This window comes from Cucurbita pepo, chromosome LG06, assembly GCF_002806865.2.
Source record: "Cucurbita pepo subsp. pepo cultivar mu-cu-16 chromosome LG06, ASM280686v2, whole genome shotgun sequence".
Classification (NCBI taxonomy): domain Eukaryota; kingdom Viridiplantae; phylum Streptophyta; class Magnoliopsida; order Cucurbitales; family Cucurbitaceae; genus Cucurbita; species Cucurbita pepo.
Genome location: NC_036643.1, coordinates 5,614,768 through 5,635,521, shown reverse-complemented (window position 1 = coordinate 5,635,521; position 20,754 = coordinate 5,614,768). Strand labels below are relative to the sequence as shown.

The 20,754-nt window shown below is 38.3% G+C and overlaps 1 protein-coding gene, 1 non-coding gene and 1 pseudogene across 3 annotated transcripts; 2 read left to right on the top strand and 1 right to left on the bottom strand.

Annotated features, from left to right (window-relative positions):
• The first annotated feature begins 4,712 nt into the window (after window positions 1-4,712).
• LOC111797092 lies at window positions 4,713-14,502 on the top strand (annotated as a pseudogene).
• LOC111797788 lies at window positions 8,623-8,758 on the bottom strand. The gene has a single exon (XR_002815613.1). It is a non-coding gene; the product is annotated as a small nucleolar RNA Z247 (small nucleolar RNA).
• A 714-nt stretch (window positions 14,503-15,216) lies between the features above and the next one.
• LOC111797472 (TOM1-like protein 3) lies at window positions 15,217-20,754 on the top strand. 2 transcript variants are annotated; one of them, XM_023680477.1, is made up of 10 exons: window positions 15,217-15,320; window positions 15,948-16,099; window positions 16,982-17,060; window positions 17,145-17,243; window positions 17,398-17,511; window positions 18,154-18,302; window positions 18,560-18,641; window positions 19,357-19,442; window positions 19,608-19,799; window positions 19,972-20,754. In XM_023680477.1, exons 2-10 carry the CDS (start codon window positions 15,990-15,992, stop codon window positions 20,543-20,545), a joined length of 1,485 nt encoding a protein of 494 aa, XP_023536245.1. In that variant the 5' UTR covers window positions 15,217-15,320; window positions 15,948-15,989; the 3' UTR covers window positions 20,546-20,754. The 2 variants fall into 2 exon arrangements, with proteins under 2 accessions (XP_023536245.1, XP_023536244.1); XM_023680476.1 differs by having other exon boundaries at window positions 15,218-15,511.

The following is a 20,754-nucleotide window of genomic DNA, read 5'->3' as shown; positions in this document are numbered from 1 at the left end:
TGAGGGAAGATGTGATCTATTTTACTATGATATGATGTGTATGGTGCTTTACTATCTCTACTTATATGAATAAAGCTTACCTAGGGGTATATATTTAAATGACGCGTTTTAAAAACCTTGAGGGAAAATTTAGAAGGGAAAGCTAAAAGAAAACAATATTTGTTACCCGTGGGCTTAGGCTGTAACAAATGATATCAGAACCAGACACCAAGCAATGTGCTAGCAAGGAGGGTGGATTGTGAGATCTTGCATTGGTTGGGAAGGAGAACTAGACTTTTCTTTAAGTTTTACTTGTAGAAATCCGTTGAAAGTCTATATGAGCCCTAAGTTAAGTAAGATTTAATGAATTATGGGAGAATTAAGTCAAGAACCAAAAGTTAAGAATCTAAATGAGATAATTTCCTTCAGAATTAAGGGACTTTAAAATAACCCACTAAATGGGCTCGGTTGCTCATGAAATTTTAATATAAAGTTTAATATTACATAATTAAATTATGCATAAAATATTGTGGTTATTGGATTATGTTAAGGGGCTAAACGAAGAATAGGTGTAAAATGACCAAAATGCCCCTCTAATTATGCATCATTGGTTTGTAACCCAAGTGACCTCTAAACAATATGAAATTTTATAAGGAGTCTCATTTCATGGTTTAAAGGAATTATGTAAAGTTACAAGGCCATTAGAATAAGTTAAAGGACTTAAACGAAGATTTTGAATGGTAAATGACTAAAATACCCTTATAAGAATTTTGCGATGTATGAAGATTCGAAAGGACTCCAAGTGATAAGAAACTTTATATAAGACTCATTTATGACCTTAAGGGTAATTTTGTTAGATCCCACTAACGAATCATTACATGTTTGAGATATCAATTTAGAGAAAAAGGACAAAACTACCCCTAAAGATCCCTTTATAAGAAATCAAAGTTTATTATGAATATCGAGTGACAAGACACTTATTATCTTCAAGTTTTACTACATGTAAGTATGCATATGTAATATCACTCCTAAAGGAGAGTTTTGTATAGTTATAGTGCATAACCCATAGGAGGGAAATATTCGAAGGAAGCTTGGAGGTTGTAGGGGGAAAATGGTCAATGGTTGAACATTTGAGCAAGGTGTGGAGCATGTGTCTTGAAGGACAAAGTAGGACAAGCTATAGACACATAGACACATGAGCTACCGAGCAAGGACTTCACATGCCTCAACATTTTTCAAAGAACGAATTAGCTCTTATTGTTAAGAGGAAAAAGTTGGCGCACACGGCGATATTTTAAACATGAGGAACTGAGCAAGATAGTAATGGAAAAACATGAATTCTCGTAGAAACAAAGGTTCCCTCGAATATATGAACCAAGAGGGGTAAGGATTAAAGGTTTTCTCCGAGTCTGACAAAGATGTGTGAATTAGAGCGATGTCGTGGACTCAGTAATGCCTTAAAGTTTATGTAATTGTCATGAATCGAATATTCAAAGAGGGTTCTAGACATGTTTGATGGTCGTGCACCTTATGAGTTAAATCTTGGTTAGACAAAGCTATTTTCTTAAGCAGCCAATATTAAAGAAGATGGTACAGTAGACCAATTTAAAGGAGGAATGGTCTGTAGTTGGTCTAGACTTGTTCAGAGACATAGAGTTGTAAGTTCTCTTACTTGAATGATGTATAAGGTTTTATTCGAATATGTTGAGTTTAACTCAGTCAATTTACACGAATACAACTCGGAATTCGGACTTACAACGAGAATGTGAAAAAACTTTCTAGAGTTAAGAATTGATTGGCCTTAGCCTTAGTATAAGGATGTACTCGATGATATATGAAGGTTAGTAACGTCTAATGATGTATTGGAGAGATTGACTAGCGGGAGAACTGAGGTAATATCAAAGAGTTAGCGTCCTACCTCATATTTACTAAACAAATGTAACGACCCTAAATTTCCTTATTTAACCTAAGGTCACTACTACACATTTAACTTGCGGAATTACTTTAATAAACTCTTATCATAAATGCAACATTAATTCATACCTTATTTATTACCTCTAAATAAACAAATACAAAAACAAGGAAAGAAAAACATTCCTGAATTAAATGCTCTATATTAACCTATGACCTATTAAATATAAATACGACTCAATTTATATTAACTTCTACTATTAAATTCAAAATGTAAACCTATTCTAAGCATATTTCGAAGGTTGTTATGCCTCCATCAGCCTTATAGGTACGTCTTGCCTTTATTTGAAAAATATTTAAGTTTGATCGTTTAAAATAAACTAATTAATAATAATTAATTAGGTATGGGAGGAATAGACTTTGATAATCTCACCTCTTGTTTGACACAAGGTGAAACTCGAGGGTCAAGGCCCACCACTTCATTTCCTTCTTTTAATGTGGGCCCCACCTTATCTTATCTCTTCTCTCTCATTTATCTCCATTTTATTTTGCACATTTTTTTTTTAATTTTTTAATTTAAAAACTTTTCTTTATTTATTTTAAAAAAAATTATATTTTTAGTCTATTAAGGTGCATTGTAACCGGTTGATTCTCTGTGTTCATGAAAAACGTTGGTACAACGAGCTTGGCATCCTAAAGTGTGATATCCTACATTGGTTGGGGAGGAGAACAAAAACATCTTTTACAAGGGTGTGGAAACCTTCCCCTAGCAGACGCGTTTTAAAGCCTGGAGGGAAAGCCCGAAAGGGAAAAGAAAGTCCAAAAAGGACAATATCTACTAACGGTGGATCTGGGTCGTTCCATTTAGATTGATTCAACACTTACGAGTATTCATTCTATATATTATTGGTATCTAAGAGCTTTAATTTGAGGTGTTCTTAATTGAAACACAGTGTTTTTAGGTAGAACTCTCATCACTTTCAAACATAGCCCATCTTCCAAAGCAAGCAAAGAAAAATTAATAGGAAAATAAGTGGCCAAGATCCCTTCAAATGTCTCCACAAAGCCAAATTAGAGTCTTTTTTGCTTACTTTAATTACCATTCTTTTATCGAAAAAAACACCACGTACAAAGTGACCAAGCACGATACAAAGCGTTTTTATGACGTGAAAGCAAGACTCAAAAAGTATAATTAGGCTAGCACTAATGGACTTTAGTAACGTCGGTTTAGGCTAGTCAAGTAAATGGCTCTACTATTAGCTTGGTTGGATGAATTGTATTAGGTATAATGATACGTACTACGTGGATCCAGCACATGTCATATGTCTGAATGATATGTTATGTTATGCCATGATATGTTATATCATGATATGCTGTGTAACATCGGTTTAGGCTAGTCAAGTAAATGGCTCTATTATTGGCTTGGTTGGATGAATTGTATTAGGTATGATGATATGTACTACGTGGATCCAGCACATGTCATATGTCTGAATGATATGTTATGTTATGCCATGATATGTTATATCATGATATGCTGTGTAATGTCATGATATGCTATAATGCATAAACATTTATAGACCATGTCAGGAAAGCTATGCTATGTATAAAAAAGTGTACTGAAATTATGTAGGCAGAATTCATAAACTTGTTATGTTATGAGGGGAGATTTGTCTTGCATCATAAATTATGTCATGATCATAAGCTACGAGGACCTTACACATAATTGTGAGTCATGTGCATCGAGACACTTTCTCATTATGATAAATATGAACGCGTGTATTACGACTTACGATTTACGACATTTATGTTCGTCATGATATTATGCGGGCTCTTTTCCTCTCTGGTGTTTAGTACAACTCATCGACGAGCCAAGTCCAGGAGGTGTGCAAGCTCACCTAGAGGGCTCATGCTCGCATGTGGGTCATGTATAGAGTCATGCTACACATCTAACCTTGTCTGGAGTGGAAAGCTGCTTAAAGTCATGCTACAATGTTTTAAAAGAATAGGTCTCACCATGTTGCATGTGTTTGCATTTTAAAACCTTAATAGTGGGGTTACTTACTAAGTATTTCTTAAAATACTCAAGCCGTGTACTACCCATGTACATTTGGGTACATCTTCCATTCAGGTGGCTCAATCATAAGAACTCCATAGTTAAGCATGCTTTAAGGGGAGACTGTGTGGTGTGATATTTGACCAATGTTATGTTATGCCAATAGATTGATAAATCATCCTCAAATGTCGAACAAAGAACTCCAAAAGAAAGAGGAGTCGAGCCTCAATTAAGGAGAGACTGGTGGTGTGAGGCCTTTTGGAGATTATAATCAAAGAATACTCTCTCTATTGGTGTGAGTACAACTTTGAGTATAAGCAAAGCGAGGAGAGCTTACACTCAAAGCAGACAATATCATACCATTATGGAGAGTCGTGTTCATCTAACATGGTATTAGATCATGCCTTAAACTTAGTTGTGCCAATAGATTGATAAATCATCCTCCAATGTCGAACAAAGAACTCCAAAAGAAAGAGGAGTCGAGCCTCAATTAAGGAGACTGTGTGGTGTGAGGCCTTTTGGAGATTATAATCAAATAATACTCTCTCCATTGGTGTGCCTGCAACTTTGAAGGTAAGTAAAGCCATAAGAACTTACACTCAAAGTGGATAATATCATACCATTGTGAAGAGTAGTGTTTATATTATATTTTACAAGAAGATATTTTAAATTATTTATCGAGTAAATGATTTGTGGCACGTGTTTTTTATTTCTTAAATATAATAATGTAATTGAATTCAGCTGTAAATTTATATATAGACGAGAAATACTAACAATCTCGCAGCCTTATCTTCTTCTCCGGCGACTGAGCTCGAACAACGACGAACATGGCCACCACCGGAGACGCACGGCGGAATGAGTTCTCCATCTCCACGCTGCTGCTTCTCTCACTCTCCATCGTCGTCGTCGTCGTCTTCCTCCTCCCTGTTTCCTCTATCAAGTTTATGCAAAACTGTACCTCACACTATTGAGGACATATTCTATTTATATTGGCAAAAGATTAACTAATAGATCCGATTTCATAGGAAACTAACGAAGTAAGCCTATTCTTATGGCATGACTAACTTCAAGCTATTCTAATGGATTGACCAATTCTAACAGTCCCCTTCAATCCCAACAAGTCTTGTACATGTTGAGATTGTTACAATGTGTAGTAAAAGGAGTTTTAGACAGTGGTTTTGTCAGGATATCAGCTACTTGATCACTTGATGAAATGAACCGAACTTCCATTGCTTTACGTGCTACTTGTTCTCGAACAAAATGAAAATCAACTTCAATATGTTTCGTTCTAGCATGAAATACTGGATTTGAAGTTAAATATGTAGCTCCGAGGTTGTCACACCAGAGGCGAGGAGCCTTTGATTGATACACGCCCAGTTCCTTCAGTAATGACTTGATCCAAATCATTTCTGCAGTAAGATTCGCAATGGCCTTGTATTCTGCTTCGGTGCTTGATCTTGACACTGTAGCCTGTTTTCTGGAACTCCATGAGATTAGATTTGCTCCAAGAAATACAGCAAAGCCGCTAGTTGAACGTCGATCATCGGGACAACCAGCCCAATCAGCATCAGAAAACCCCGACAACATCATGGTTGATTTCTGAATTTTCACTCCTAATGCTAGTGTGCCTTTAACATAACGAAGAATTCTCTTCACAGCACCCCAATGAGCATCAGTAGGTGTATGAAGATATTGACACACTTTATTGACAGCAAATGCCAAATCAGGCCTAGTCATTGTCAAATATTGTAGTGCTCCCACTGTACTTCTGTATTTGAATTGTTCTTCAGCTGATAAGGGTATTCCTTGTTCTCTGAATAATTTTTCAGCAGAACCCATTGGTGTAGACATAGGTTTGCATTTTTCCATGTTTACTCTTTTCAACAAATCTAAGGCATATCGTCTCTGTGACAGTATGATACCATCTCGTGTTTTCTTGACTTCAATACCCAGAAAATACTCAAGACCACCCAAATCTTTTACTGCAAAATCTATTTTCAATTTCTGAATCAACCTTTCGGTTGCTTGATCAGAGGAGCTCACAATAATTATATCATCAACATAGATGAGCATATAGATAGTTATCTCTCTGTTTTTGAGAATAAAAAGAGATGAATCAGCTACTGAAGCCTTGAAGCCTAACTCAATAAGTTTTCCAGTCAACCTTGAATGCCAAGCTTTTGGGGCTTGTTTCAGGCCATAAAGGGCTTTCTTGAGCTTGCATATGTAATTCTTTGGTTTGGCTGAGTCTTGAAATCCTGGTGGTTGTCGCATGTACACTTCCTCTTTCAGAATTCCATGCAAAAATGCATTTTGGATATCAACTTGTCTCATATTCCAGCCCTTGGTTACTGCTAGCGAAAGAATGACCCTGATTGTTGACGGTTTGATCACAGGGCTAAAAGTATCAGTGTAATCAACACCAAATCTTTGCTTGAATCCTTTGGCAACTAATCTTGCTTTTAATCTTTCAACTGACCCATCTGCTTTTCTTTTCACTTTATACACCCATTTACTATCAATGAGATTTATTCCAGGTTTGGGTGGAACTAGATCCCAAGTGGCATTTCGTTTTAGCGCTGAGAGCTCATCATTCATTGCTCCTCTCCATCTTGGATGTTGCATGGCTTCCTGCAGGTTTCGAGGTTCAGTAGCAGTCTCTATGATCGGAGTTGTGATAGTTACAGCGCTTGCGAATTTTCTTGAGGTTTCTGAATATCTGATAGTTCCATCAGTGAATTGTTTAGCTTGTACAATGTTATTTCTCAACCTTGTTCGCATTGGATGTTGACTAGCTGCTTCAGTTGGTTGATCAGACACATGTTCATGAGTTTGGTTTTGAGCATTGATCGAACTGCTCTCAGCTTCATATTCTGCAATTTCCTCTGAACTTCTTGTATTATCTGCAGAAGATAAGCTGACACCAGACAAGTTGTCACTAGCAATATTATCAGTTTGACCATCATTCATATGGGAATTACTAACAACTGGTTCAATATCTGTAAGAGCATTTTCAGTGTAAAAACTAGCAAGTTTGGCTAAGGCTGGAAGTAGAACAGGATGATGTGGATTTGTGGTTTTGTTTGGTGGCTTAGATTCTTCAAAAGGAAAAATATTTTCATCGAAAACCACGTCTCTAGAGATGTAAATACGTCCTGTACTTCTATTTAAGCATTTATATCCCTTATGAGAAGAACTATAACCCAAGAATATACATCTAGTAGTTCTGAAACTCAGTTTCTTGTTGTTGTAAGGCCTTAAATTAGGCCAGCAAGCACAGCCAAACACCCTAAGCATGGAGTAGTCTGGACTTTTACCAAACAATTTATGAAGTGGTGTGTCTTGTTGTATGGTTCGGCTGGGCATTCTATTTATAAGAAAGCAAGCTGTGTTGAAAGCTTCATCCCAGTAGGATAGAGGCATGTTGGCTTGAGCGAGTAAAGCAAGGCCAGTTTCTACAATGTGTCTGTGTTTTCTTTCGACTAACCCATTCTGCTGGTGTGTGTGAGGACAGGAGATATGATGTTCAATGCCTGTGGATTTGAAATAATTGTGTAACCGATGGTATTCACCCCCCCAATCTGATTGGACGGAGCGAATTTTGGTATTTAGCATAGTTTCAACATGTTTTTGAAATTGAAGGAACACAGACTCAACATCAGATTTGCATCTCAGAAAGTAAATCCAAACATAACGACTAAAATCATCAACAAAGGAAACATAATATTTGGAATTATTTACTGACGCAATGGATGGACCCCATACATCAGTGTGAATTAATTGAAGGGGTGCTGTAGATACATGCTGAGAAGAACCAAATGGCAATTGATGTGCTTTCCCTAATTGACAAGCATTACAAATTGAGGAAGAGGGAATATTAGTATCTATAGCTAAATTATTATCTTGTAGAATTCTAATGGTAATTGGAGATGCAGGGTGCCCTAGCCTTCTGTGCCATTGTTCTTTCGAAAGTTTGGCTGTCAGCAAGGCTTGACTGAAATTATGCGGTAGAACGTATAGGCCATTCTTACATCTACCGTGGAGCAGGAGTTTCTTCGTGACTCGGTCCTTAACCAAAAAATAGTTTGGGTGAAATTCTACAACAGCATTATTATCAGATGCTAGTCTTTGTACTGAAATTAGGTGCTTATTGATTTTAGGAACATATAGGATATGTTTCAGAACAAGAGATGAACCAGAAATTAATGAATTCCCAATATGAGAGATAGACAAACCTGCGCCATTTGCAACCTGAATTTGGTCGGTGCCAGTGTAGCGTTCTCTGGTGGTAAGCCTCTCTAGGTCATTGGTGATATGATCTGTGGCTCCAGTGTCAACATACCAGTTTGTGTCACTAGTGTATCCACTTGTTGCCAAAGCTGCTTGTTTGAGATTATTTTCGGCTTGATATGCCTGATCAAATCTGTGCCAGCATTGCAAAGCATCGTGATTGGGCTTACCACAAATCTGACAGACAATGCCTGAGCTGCTTTGTGTCTTTGATGGTTGACGTCCAGGATTGTTCACAGTACGCCTTGATTGTCCATGACCACTATTTAACTGACGACTACGACCGCGACTACCTCGACCTCCATTGGCACCTCCACGAATGGATATCCTATTGACATTGTTAGCAGATGAAAGTTGCTCAAATGTACCCTTACGCAAGTGCCGCATCTCATAGCTCAGCATGTGAGCATACACGTCGCTGACAGTGTATACATCTGTTCTGGTTGTAATGCTTGTGACTAGAGGATCATAATCTGGACCAAGTCCTTGCAGCATGTAGGCGATGAGTTCTTCATCCTCTATTCGCTTGCCAATGGCAGCAAGTGTATCACCAAGATGTTTTACTTTACGAAAGTAGTCAGCAATTGTCATGTCCTTTTTCTGGATAGTAGAGAGTTCCATACGGATCTGCATTGCTCTTGCTCGAGATGTGGAAGCAAATTGTCGCTCCAGCGTAATCCAGGCTTCTCGTGCAGTGGTGATTCCAACCATCGTGCTGAGAACCTCCTCAGTGACTGATGAGTTGATGAGGCTGAGTACCAGCTGGTCCTGGGGGTACCAGACTGTGAACTCAGGGTTGATGATAATTTTGCGATTCCCTGTTTCTTCACTTGGTTCAACGGCGATCGTCTGGCTTGGTGCAGGCATGGATCCATCCACAAAACCAACAAGGTTTTGGCTACGCAAGTAGGGAAGGATTTGGGTAGACCACAGTAGATAATTTTCTTGTGTAAGCTTAACACTAATCACCTGACTGATCGACGGAGAAGACATTGTGTTGTTTGGGATTGACATGTCTAACAGCAGAGGCTATGGATCTCGTGGATCTTATTTCGGCTCTGATACCATATCAAGTTTATGCAAAACTGTACCTCACACTATTGAGGACATATTCTATTTATATTGGCAAAAGATTAACTAATAGATCCGATTTCATAGGAAACTAACGAAGTAAGCCTATCTTTATGGCATGACTAACTTCAAGCTATTCTAATGGATTGACCAATTCTAACATCCTCCGCCGGCGAAACCTCCTCCTTCTTTAACCACCGCAAGATGTCCGCCGTTGGAACTTCTTCCAACTCTACCTACGCCGTCATCTTCGACGCCGGAAGCTCCGGCAGCCGCGTCCATGTCTTCCACTTCGACCGGAACCTGGATCTCCTCTTCATCGGTTCAGACATTGAGGTTTTCTCACAGGTACTTGAACTTCAAAGCTCTCTCAAATCTAATCTATAACTACTTAGTTTAATCGATTTCCATTTCTCTTCAGATAAAGCCAGGGCTGAGTTCGTACGCTGATGATCCTCAGAAAGCCGCGGATTCTCTAATTCCTTTACTAGAGAAAGCAGAAACCGCAGTTCCTGAGAAACTTCAATCCGTGACGCCGATTCGCCTCGGAGTTCGTAAATCATCTGTTCTTCAGTTCCTCTCCTAAAAAATTCTCGAAAATGTTCCGCTAATAGCTGTTCTGGATCTTCGATCTTTGATTTTAGGCGACGGCAGGGCTTCGGTTCTTGGAAGGCGACAGATCTGAGAGGATTTTGGAAGCGGTAATCGATGATTTGATTGCTAATAAAAACGATCCGAGATAATTTCTGTGAGTTGATCTTGATGTTGCTACAGGTCAGGAATCTTCTGAAAACGAAGAGCGGATTCATGTACGGAGCGGATTCGGTTTCGATTTTGGACGGAAATCAAGAAGGTTCTTATCAATGGGTATGTGTTCGTCCTTGTTTTGCAGTCATTATCAATTGATTTTGTTGTGCGCTGTTGCTTAATTAATGGCCTTCCATTGCCGCCTCACGCTTTTTTCATTTAGAAGAAAATTTAAAAAGCATGAAAACTTCAAATTTTTGTAATATTATTTTAAATTGGTAACAAATTAGTCCATCCAAAAATATATTATTCAAAATAAATAAAATTTATAAATAAAAAATTATACGTTCTTTTTTCGGGATCTCACAATTCGGGATCCAGTGTAATGTTTCGTTCTCCTCTTCAACCAAGGTGGGATCTCACAGTCCGCCTCTAAGAGAGAATGCTTTGTTCTCCTCTCGAGCTGATATGAGATCTCACAATCCACTCCTTTAGAGGCTTAGCGTTCTCGCTGCCATACTGCTCAGTGTCTGACTCTGATACCACTTGTAACCGTTCAAGCTCACAACTAACAAATATTGTCTGTTTTGACCAATTATATATCGCTGTCAGCCTCACAATTTTGAAAGGTGTGAGAGAGGTTTCCACACCCCTACATTACTCTACAAATAATATTAATAATAACTCAAGCTCATTGCTAGCCGATATTGCTCGCTTTAATCCGTTACGTATCGTAGCCAGTCTCACGGTTTTAAAATGCATCTACTAAAGAGAGGTTTTGCTTCGTTTCTCTCTCCAACTAATTTGGGATCTCACCATCCACCTCCTTTGGGAGGTCCAGCGTCATCGCTGGCACACTGTCAGTTGCGTGGCTCTGATACCAGTTGTAAGAGCTCAAACCTACCATTAGCGCCGTTTTGGCCCGTTATGTACTCTAATACCATTTATAACAACCCAAATCGCATTTTTTTTTTTTTTTTTTTTTTTGAGTTTTTCTTTATGTTTTCAATAGAAAAANACTATTTGCTGGAGAATTTGGGGAAGAGATACGCTAATACAGTGGGAGTAATTGACCTTGGAGGTGGCTCTGTTCAAATGGCATATGCAATCTCTGATGAAGATGCAGCCAAGGCGCCCATTTCTTCTGATGGCTACTCCAAATTTGTTCAGAAATTTTACCTCAAGGGTGCCAATTATAACCTCTACGTTCACAGGTTCGTGATCTCTTTGGCTCGGTTTAAAAAATTGGTTGAATTTCGATATGAGCTAATTAAGGGGAATATTGTGGGTATATAAATTCGAGATACTATCCCTTTCAAACTCATGCTCAAATGGACAATATTATTGTAACAACCTAAGCCCATAGCTCGTTATCTATCGTCGTCAGCCTCACAGTTTTAAAACGCGTCTATTAGGAAGAGATTTGCACACCCTTAGGCTTCGTTTCCCTCTCCAACCAACGTTGGATCTCACAATCTATTACCGTCGGGATGTTGAGGATTGTTGGAAGTGAGTCTCACATTGGCTAAATGGAAATGATCATCCGTTTATAAGTAAACGAATACATATTCATTTGGATGAGGCCTTTTGGAGAACCCCAAAATAAAGCCATGAGAGCTTACCCACAAAGTGGACAATATCATACAATTGTGAAGAGTCGTGATTCCTGACATTGAGGACCCAACGTCCTCACTAGCACACCTCCAGTGTCGGTCTCTAACACCATTTGTCACAAACCAAGCACACCACCAACATATATTTTTTATTTAGATCCGTTATGTATTGTCGTAAGTCTAGTAATTTCAAAATGGGTCTGTTAGGTAGAGGTTTCTATGCCCTTATGCTTTCTTTCCCTTTCCAACCAACTGGAATTTCACAATTATATGAATAGAGAGTCGAATATATACAACAAAATTAAAAATTTTAAGAATTTATTAGAAATCTTTTAATTTTAAATAATTTAAGATAATTAGTAAATTAGTTTTATTAAAATTGGAGTGAAATTTGTGTTTTTGCGTTGTGAACCAGTTATTTGCGTTACGGTTTACAAGCTGCCCGAGTCGAGATCTTGAAGGTGACCGAAGAGCTTGGCAACCCCTGCATTTTAGCTGGCTATCAAGGTATTCATAAATATATATATAATTGTATGGCAAGTCATTAACAATAAATTTAAGCCCGTTTATTTCAACCTAATCTAGTTTTAGGAACGGTTAGGTTATGTAATCTCTGAACTTATAGCTTAGTCAACTGTTATACATAATAAACCTATATATAAATGACAGTAAATTGTAGTAAATAGCTATGGTAGTAAAAAACTATATCACATATGGTAAATAGTTATATATCTAGTAAAGTTATATATATATATACACACACACAGTTAGTTGGGTCATGAATACAAATCATTTAGCTAATATTCTCTTTGCATTTTCTATTTTTTGTTCTTTGTGTTCTTTCTGTTCATCTATATCAGTGTATGCATTGTTATGTGATCCTAACCCGCATTTATTTTAACGTTCTTTGTTATAACATTATTGTTGTGTGTTGAGTACTAAACTAAAGTTAAATTCAAATTTCAACGATTAAAAAATAAATTTAGAGAATTTAGAGACCGATTAAAAATTAAATTCAAATTTCAGGTACATACGCATACGGTGGAAAGGAGTACAAAGCATCATCACCTCGATCGGGGTCGGGCTTCGCTCATTGCCGGAGTGTAATTCTGGAGGCACTGAATATCAACAAATCATGTGGGTATAACGATTGCAGTTTTGATGGTATATGGAGTGGCGGCGGAGGAGCCGGCGTGAAGAACCTCTATGTTGCTTCCTTTTTCTTTGACAAGGCAGCTCAGGTAATAGGCAATGAACAAAAATGTGATTAAATGAGACTTCAAATAATGACATATCCAATTTGGACAGGCGGGTTTCATTGATTCCGACAAGCCAGACGCCATTGTGAAGCCCATTGATTTCAAGAGAGCTGCGAGGATTGCTTGTCAAACCAAGTTTGTTGATGCAAAGGCCAAATACCCTAATGTTTACTCAAGTGACTTGCAATTTGTGTGCATGGATCTCGTGTACGAGTACACGCTTCTTGTTGATGGATTCGGTACGTTCCTTCTCAAATATATCTTTAACTTAGGTTTCGAGTGATAACAATGCATCAACATTGAACTTGAAACTTTAAACTGGAATTTTTTGGTTCAAGCTGTGATTCATCTGGTATCATAATAAAACGTTATGGTCCTCTCTAGGGTTTCCCTTTCGAGTGGTTTTTAAAACGTGTCTGCTAGGGAGAAGTTTCTACACCTTTATAAAGAATATTTTGTTCTACTCTTCAACTAATGTCGGATCTCACAATCCACCTCCCTTCGGGGCCCAGTGTCCAAGTGAAGTTTCCACACCCTTGTAAAGAATATTTTGTTATACTCTCCAATGGGATCTCACAATCCACCTCCCTTCGGGGCCCAATGTCCTCGCTTGCACTCGTTCCCTTCTCCAATCGATATGGGACCCCTCAATCCACCCCTTCGGAGCCCCATTGTCCTTGTTGGCACACCACCTCGTGTCCATCCCCCTTCAGGGCTCAATGCTGGCACTTGTTCCCTTCTCCTATCAATATGGGACACTCCCCCTCCCCCCATCCATCCACCTTTGAAGCCCAGTGTTTTTGTTGGCACACCACCTCGTATCCACCCCTCTTCAGGGCTCAGTTTCTTCACTGACACATCGCCTTGTGTCTGGCTTTGATACCATTTATAACAGCACAAGCTCATCTCTAGTAGATATTATTCTTTTTGCGCTTTCCATTATGGGGTTTCCCTAAAAGTTTTTAAAACGTGTATATTAGGGAGAGGTTTCCACATCTTTATAAGGAATGTTTTGCTCTCCTCCCAATCGATATGTGATCTCACTCTTATTGAGAAGTCTCACATCGATTAGAGAAGAGAACGCTGGACCCCGAAAGGGGTGGATTGTGAGATCTCATATCTTTTGGGAAGGAGAACAAAAAATTCTTTATTACGATATGAAAATCTCTCCCTAGTAGAAGCATTATAAAAACCTTGAGGAAAAGTCTATAAGGGAAAACCCAAAGAAAGACAATATCTGTTAGCGATGGACTCGAGCTGTTAGATTGCGTTCGATTAAGCTTAATTTACCATAAGCTCATAAGTACGAAAATAATAATAATTTGGGTGACATCTTTGTGATAGGCATTGATTCTCGGAAGAGTATCACATTGGTAAAGCAGGTAGCATATCATGGTTCTCTTGCAGAGGCGGCATGGCCATTGGGCAATGCTGTAGCCATCGCCTCATCCCCAAAGTACTCAACTGCAACTTATTGATCAAGCTAAATGGCAACTTTGTGTTCTATTATGTTTCCTAAAAGTGGTCATTGTAGGGTTGAGTTCGAATAAAGTTACGACTTATTTGAGGATGGTTCAAATCGTTAGTACTTTTTTTAACATTACAAGAAATTACCCTCACACGAAGACAAAATTTAAACCCGGGATTTCAAGGTTATGAGCCTTGTGAGCTATCAAGCTACTCTCGCAAACACCAAAAAAATGTTGCTAAAAATTATGATGATGCAAAAATTTGTCGCTCACAATGTCACAGGTCACTGAAACTCTACATGCAAAAACGAGAGTGCAAATCGATTCGACACCTATGTGCCTCGACATTTTCTTGCATCTCCTATGACATAGTCACGTTACCCCTTCATACCATCTCGAGTCTGTCTATCATGTTTTGTCCTCACTTCCATGCGTCCCAAGAAAATCTCTTATAGATCATTAATATAGAATTGCTCCAAGTAAAATACGTTTAACCATGGAGTTCTTATGATTTACAATTTTAAAATGAAATTCGGATTGAGATTCCAGATCGATTCGATACCTGTATGTCCCGACATTTTCCTACATCTCCAACGACACGTTACCTACTCCTTGATTCTTAAGAGTGAACATTATCCATACATACCAACACACGAGTCTTTTCAACGTACTTTGTCCTCACTCACATGGGTCGGACTAAAATTTCTAGAACACCCAACATATAATTGTTTCGAGTAAAACAGAGTTCTACGATTCAGCCAAACGGAAAAAAATAATAAATAATATATATATATATATATAAAAGTGACCCCGAAAATTCCATTTCCCCCGCCCCAAGTTCAGCTCTCTGCTTTCCATTTTTTCTTCTCATATATAAACCCATCACTATCCATCAGCTGGTTCTCAATTTCTTCTCCGATTTTGACCCGTAAGCTTACTCTTCAATCGCTTCACTTTTCAAATTTTATTTTCTCTGAAATCCTTTCCTCAAATCATTGTTATACCCCGATTTTAGCCTGCGAATTTGTACTAGTGGATCTAGTTGAGGCGCAAGAAATTTTCCAATCTCCTTTTGATTGAGCGGATAGACGATTTTTGCTCTGGCTTGGAGTCTCGCGGGTTTGAATTCTATTTTGATTTTCAAAATTTTGAGCTGATTATTGAATCGTCTGTTGCTTAAAGTGCTTTATTGATGTTCGGATTTGTTGTTGTCAATTTGGTCGCCAAATCTTTATATCCTTGGGATTGAAAGAGGATTTCGTGGTTTTAATATTTTCTGGATTCCATTAGGGTTTATGTAGAATGTGTTTCCATGGACTTTGTGGCGAAAAAAAATATAGTTTGTTGTTTGTTCGAATGCGAGATTTCTCCTAGTTTATAAATTTGGAAGTCAACTGTGTCGAGACTCGACGTATCTATTAACGAGTATAAAAGAAAACAACGACTGGAAATCTGCAGTGTATTGGTCAATCTTCCAATTCTCGTCTGTCTTCGTTCTGTTTACGTTTAACTTAATTGAAGGAATGGGATTATGATGAGTTGTATGAATATTCAGGAAGTTCGCGTGAGAAGAGGACTCCGCTGAGGTATTATAAGAATGGGCAGTAATGCAGCAGCCTGCGCGGAGAGGGCAACCAGTGATATGCTGATTGGTCCAGACTGGGCCATAAACATCGAGCTATGTGATATTATTAACATGGATCCTGGGTAATTTTTTTGTTCATCATTTTCCCTTTTCAGGTTAATCGTATTGAATTTAGACTGTGAGGAAGTATAACTTTGTTGCTTCTAATATATGGAAGAACAAGTTTGGAGCGATATCATCTAATATCATTTTGTAACAAATGTGGAGGAAGTGTAGCTTTGTTAACTCGCTACTAGAATTTTCCTGTTCTTAATGGTACAGTCTACATTGCATGAGAGTCATTTGATTTTTAGTTACGTAAATTCTTAGTTTTACATTTAATATTTTGAACTCCTATCATTGTTGTCTCTGAGATAAACCTCTAGAATATTGAGGTAGTTATCTCATGAGAATAGTCAAGGTGTGCACAAGTCGGTCTTGAAAAGCAAATAAAAAAAGAGAAACCTTGCGATGTTGGAGGTTCATGTTGCTTAAGGTTCAACGCCTTCGTTTAGGTCTCTATTACCAAGGATTGCTCATTCTTTTGTTGTGTAGTTTGTTATCTTTTTTCCTTTTTTGCTTCTTCTATTCTGGGTCTTCCTTTTTTTTTGTATCACCCTTGTGTATTCTTGTATTTTGTCTCAATGAAAGTTGTTTTCTTCATCAAAAAATAAATCAGTCACAACAAGTTGCTTGGTACTTCTTTAATCTATGTTAAGAAAGAAATTTAATCATTGGCTAACATCATTACAATTATCCTTTGCTTAATGCTACGGTCTGCACTAGAGATTATTTCCGGTTTTAGATATACTGATTTTTTTTTTTATGTTTAGTTAATGGTTTGAACCTTGTATCACTCTTCAAAATTTCTCTTTCACGTCTCTTTCGTATTAAAATCAATATACCCTTTCTATCAATTGCATTGGTCTTGAACTTTGATCATCATTTCAAATTGGCAATGTCAGGCAAGCAAAGGAGGCATTGAAGATACTCAAGAATCGGCTAGCAAACAAAAACCCCAAGATTCAGATTTTGGCTCTTTTTGTAAATTTCTCTTTCCCTTGTCAAATCAAAACTTATCCAATATGAAAAGCTCACTATGTCTTCTTTCAAATATAAATCATCTAGGCATTGGAGACTATTAGCAAAAATTGTGGTGAGAACGTGTTTCAGCAGATTATTGAGCGTGACATCCTGCTTGACATGGTTAAAATAGTGAAGAAGAAGGTGACTTTCTATAACCTATAATATATGGCTATTAAATTAAGGACTTGTTTCTGTAGTTCCATTTTGTTAGTTCATTGCTTGCTCTGCTTTTTTCTTGTTTGCAACCTTAGACAAGCATGATGACGCTTTCTTTCAATATGTTTCAATTTTGCAGCCAGCATTGACTGTGAGGGAGAAAATACTAAATCTGATAGATACTTGGCAAGAAGCATTTGGGGGACCGAGGGGAAGGTATCCCCAATGCTATGCTGCTTACAATGAATTGAAGGTGATTAATTTTTTCCCTTTATTCATTCTTTCTCAAGCCTGACACTATGTACAGTGACCACCTTTTCCTTTGAAAGTTCTTTTAGAGCTCCCAATTTCTCAAACAGGAGATATTATGATGTTTTGTTTTTTTTTCTTCTTCTTTGTCTTTGCCTATTCGAAATTTAACTTAGCAGTTGTCTGAATCAAATTATGTCGTTTTCATTGGTTTATCTTTTGAATTCTTTCAATTCATTTGTTTTTATGAAGCTACGCATTGAAACTATTAAATAGTATGCTCTTCCAGATTGTTTTAAATATCGGTTTGCTGCATGCATAAGGTATTATGGTGCTGCAGGGCTTCTATCTTGAAATTCCTTCATTTTGAGAGAAACTAAGCAAAGTAAACAGAGGGATTCCCATTTTTCCTTTCATTTATGTCTGTTCCCAAAGAAAGCCCATTTTCTATCTCTCCACCCCCTCCCACGTGGAAGAGAAAGTGGTGAAAGATTATCCCTCACGTTCCTTTAATTTTTCCACATATTTTAAAAGTTGGTCTTTTTCCTTTATGTATTGTGTATTGATGGGACCATTTCTGCCATATCCCCATCATTGCTTTGGTATTCGAGTCCTTTCGTTCTTAGTAGTATTTGGTCTTTCACAGAATGCTGGAGTTGAATTTCCACCACGAGAAGAGAATAGTGTTCCGTTTTTCACTCCACCTCAGACCCAGCCCATCCTTAATCAGCCTGCTGCAACTTATGAGGATGCTGCGATTCATGCTTCCCTTGAATCTGATGTTTCTGGCCTGAGGTACTTTTTTCGTATAGTCTTCTGTGTTTGTTTGTGACATTCAATTGCCAATCCACCCCTAAGTCATCTGCGTATCTATTTCTGGGCTAGTATTGAAAATGTTATTCTGTTAGCGTCCTTCCATAGCCCCGTGTACATTTCTCTCAGAAACTAGTTTACTCTCAATGTTATTAACTTTTCCCAATTGATTTCATGTCATGAGGTCCTATTTGATGGGCAATGGCTTACTTCCAAATAACAAATTCTATTTATAACAGCTTGCCAGAGATACAAAATGCACATGGACTTGCAGATGTTCTACTGGAAATGCTTGGTGCCTTGGACCCTAAAAAATCAGAGGTAGCTTTTTTCTACATCTTCCATCGATTGAATTTTGTAGCATGAAAGTTGTTTGAATTAAGCCGATTGACATAGTACGAAATTTATTGGAAGATGCAGGAAGTTGTGTACTTCTAGAAACTTATCTACTTCACTCTTGTTGCGTTAAACTGCTTGAAATAGAATAGGCACAGAACTTGGAACAGCCTAAGCCCACCACTAGTAGATATTGTCCTCTTTGGGCTTTCCCTTTCGGGCTTCCCCTCAGTTTTTAAAAACGCATCTTCTCGGGGGGAGGTTTTCACACTCTTATAAGGAATGTTTCGTTTTCCTCTCCAACCGATGTGGGATCTCACAATCCACTCCCCTGGGGACACGGCATCCTCACTGGCACACTGTTCGGTGTCTAACTCTGATACCATTGGGAACAGCTCAAACCCACTGCTAATAGATATTGTCCTCTTTGGGCTTTCCCTTTCGGGCTTTTCCTCATGTTTTTAAAACGCGTCTATTTGGGAGAGATTTTCACACCTTTTTATAAGGAATGTTTAGTTCTCCTCTCCAACCGATGTGGGATCTCACATAACTCGCTGGACAAATAGTTAAGTAGGTATTAAGTTTGTATAGGCTTTTGTCCCTAATATCAAAAGTTTTCATGTCCACTTGTCTCATTAAAACTCGAGAGAAATCAAAAACATCAATTCCATTGGGTTCTAATGACTGAATACGATGATAGGGCGTGAAACAAGAAGTGATCGTTGACCTAGTTGACCAGTGCCGATCTTATCAAAAGCGTGTCATGCTGCTTGTAAATAGTACAGGGTAAGTGTTTTCTTGACCCGTCTTTTTTTTAAATTTTATTTTAATTTTATAAGAAACAGAGATATGTATTCAAAAAGAGTCCCATAGATTAGCCTAGCTGTTATAAGAAAAAGAAAAAATCAGATGTTTTGTTTGCATGGCTGATTATCCTTTTCACTTCACCAGAGATGAGGAGCTTTTATGTCAAGGATTGGCTTTGAATGATATTCTGCAGCGAGTTCTTAAACAGCATGATGATATAGCTAATGGATCTGCTACTAAGGAACCAACAGGAGCTCAATCATCAGCTCTTCCAATTATAAACGTTAGCCACGAGGACGACAAATTCGGAGACGATTTTGCTCAGTTAGCTCGGAGGTACTTGACAAACTCTCTCTACAAAATGATATCCATAATAGTCTGCCGAGTCTTCATCGTGTTGTCTGATAGTTTGATTGGGATTATTAAATGGTTACTTCGTGTTAGGAGCTAGGACATGGTCATTGTATATAACTGTAAGTTCAAGGGATATGCATTGTAATTGTTGCAGATCAGGACTGAATAGAAAACCAGCCAGTGTTAATACTGAAGCGACTCGTGTCGGTCCTCTTCTACCTCCTCCACCGTCATCAAAGAAGCCTGTTGTTGCAGGTAGCAGCATGGTCGATTACCTCAGTGGTGATGCCTACAAATCAGAAGAAGCTTCAGAAACCTCACGTCCACCTTTGACAGTTTCAGCTTCGACCCCGCCATCTTCTTCACCCCTACCCCATGTCGAACGCTCTATCCCATCCACTGGACAACCTGTGTATGACGAACCAACTCCCACGAGTAGGTCTGCTGATCCACTGCCTCCAGCACCATGGGGCTCACAGTCCCAAAGCCCCACCGTTCTTCCACCCCCGCCATCGACATATGATCAAAGGCACCAATTTTTCGACAAACAAGAAGCTCACGGGTCAGGTTCCTCCTATGATAGCTTAGTTGGACAAACCCAGAGCCTCTCTCTCAGTCCACCAACACCAGTCAAACAGGAAAAGCAAGAGGATGTGCTATTTAAAGATCTGGTCGACTTTGCCAAAGCTCGGTCCTCTGCGTCGTCAAAGCCAAACCGATCTTTATGAACGTTCGAGTAAATATGAAGGTATATGGTGTTGGTATCGATTATAAAGTTGTTTTAGCCCATCAGGTTTTGCACCAGATTGGAGAACTATCCATTACCAAATTGTCTCTTGGAATTAGGAAGCCGGAATTTGGGTTGTGTATGTATGTATGTTATTTCTTGGTTGTTAATGAATCTGAGAAGTTTATTGCACATATTTGGCTTTATATA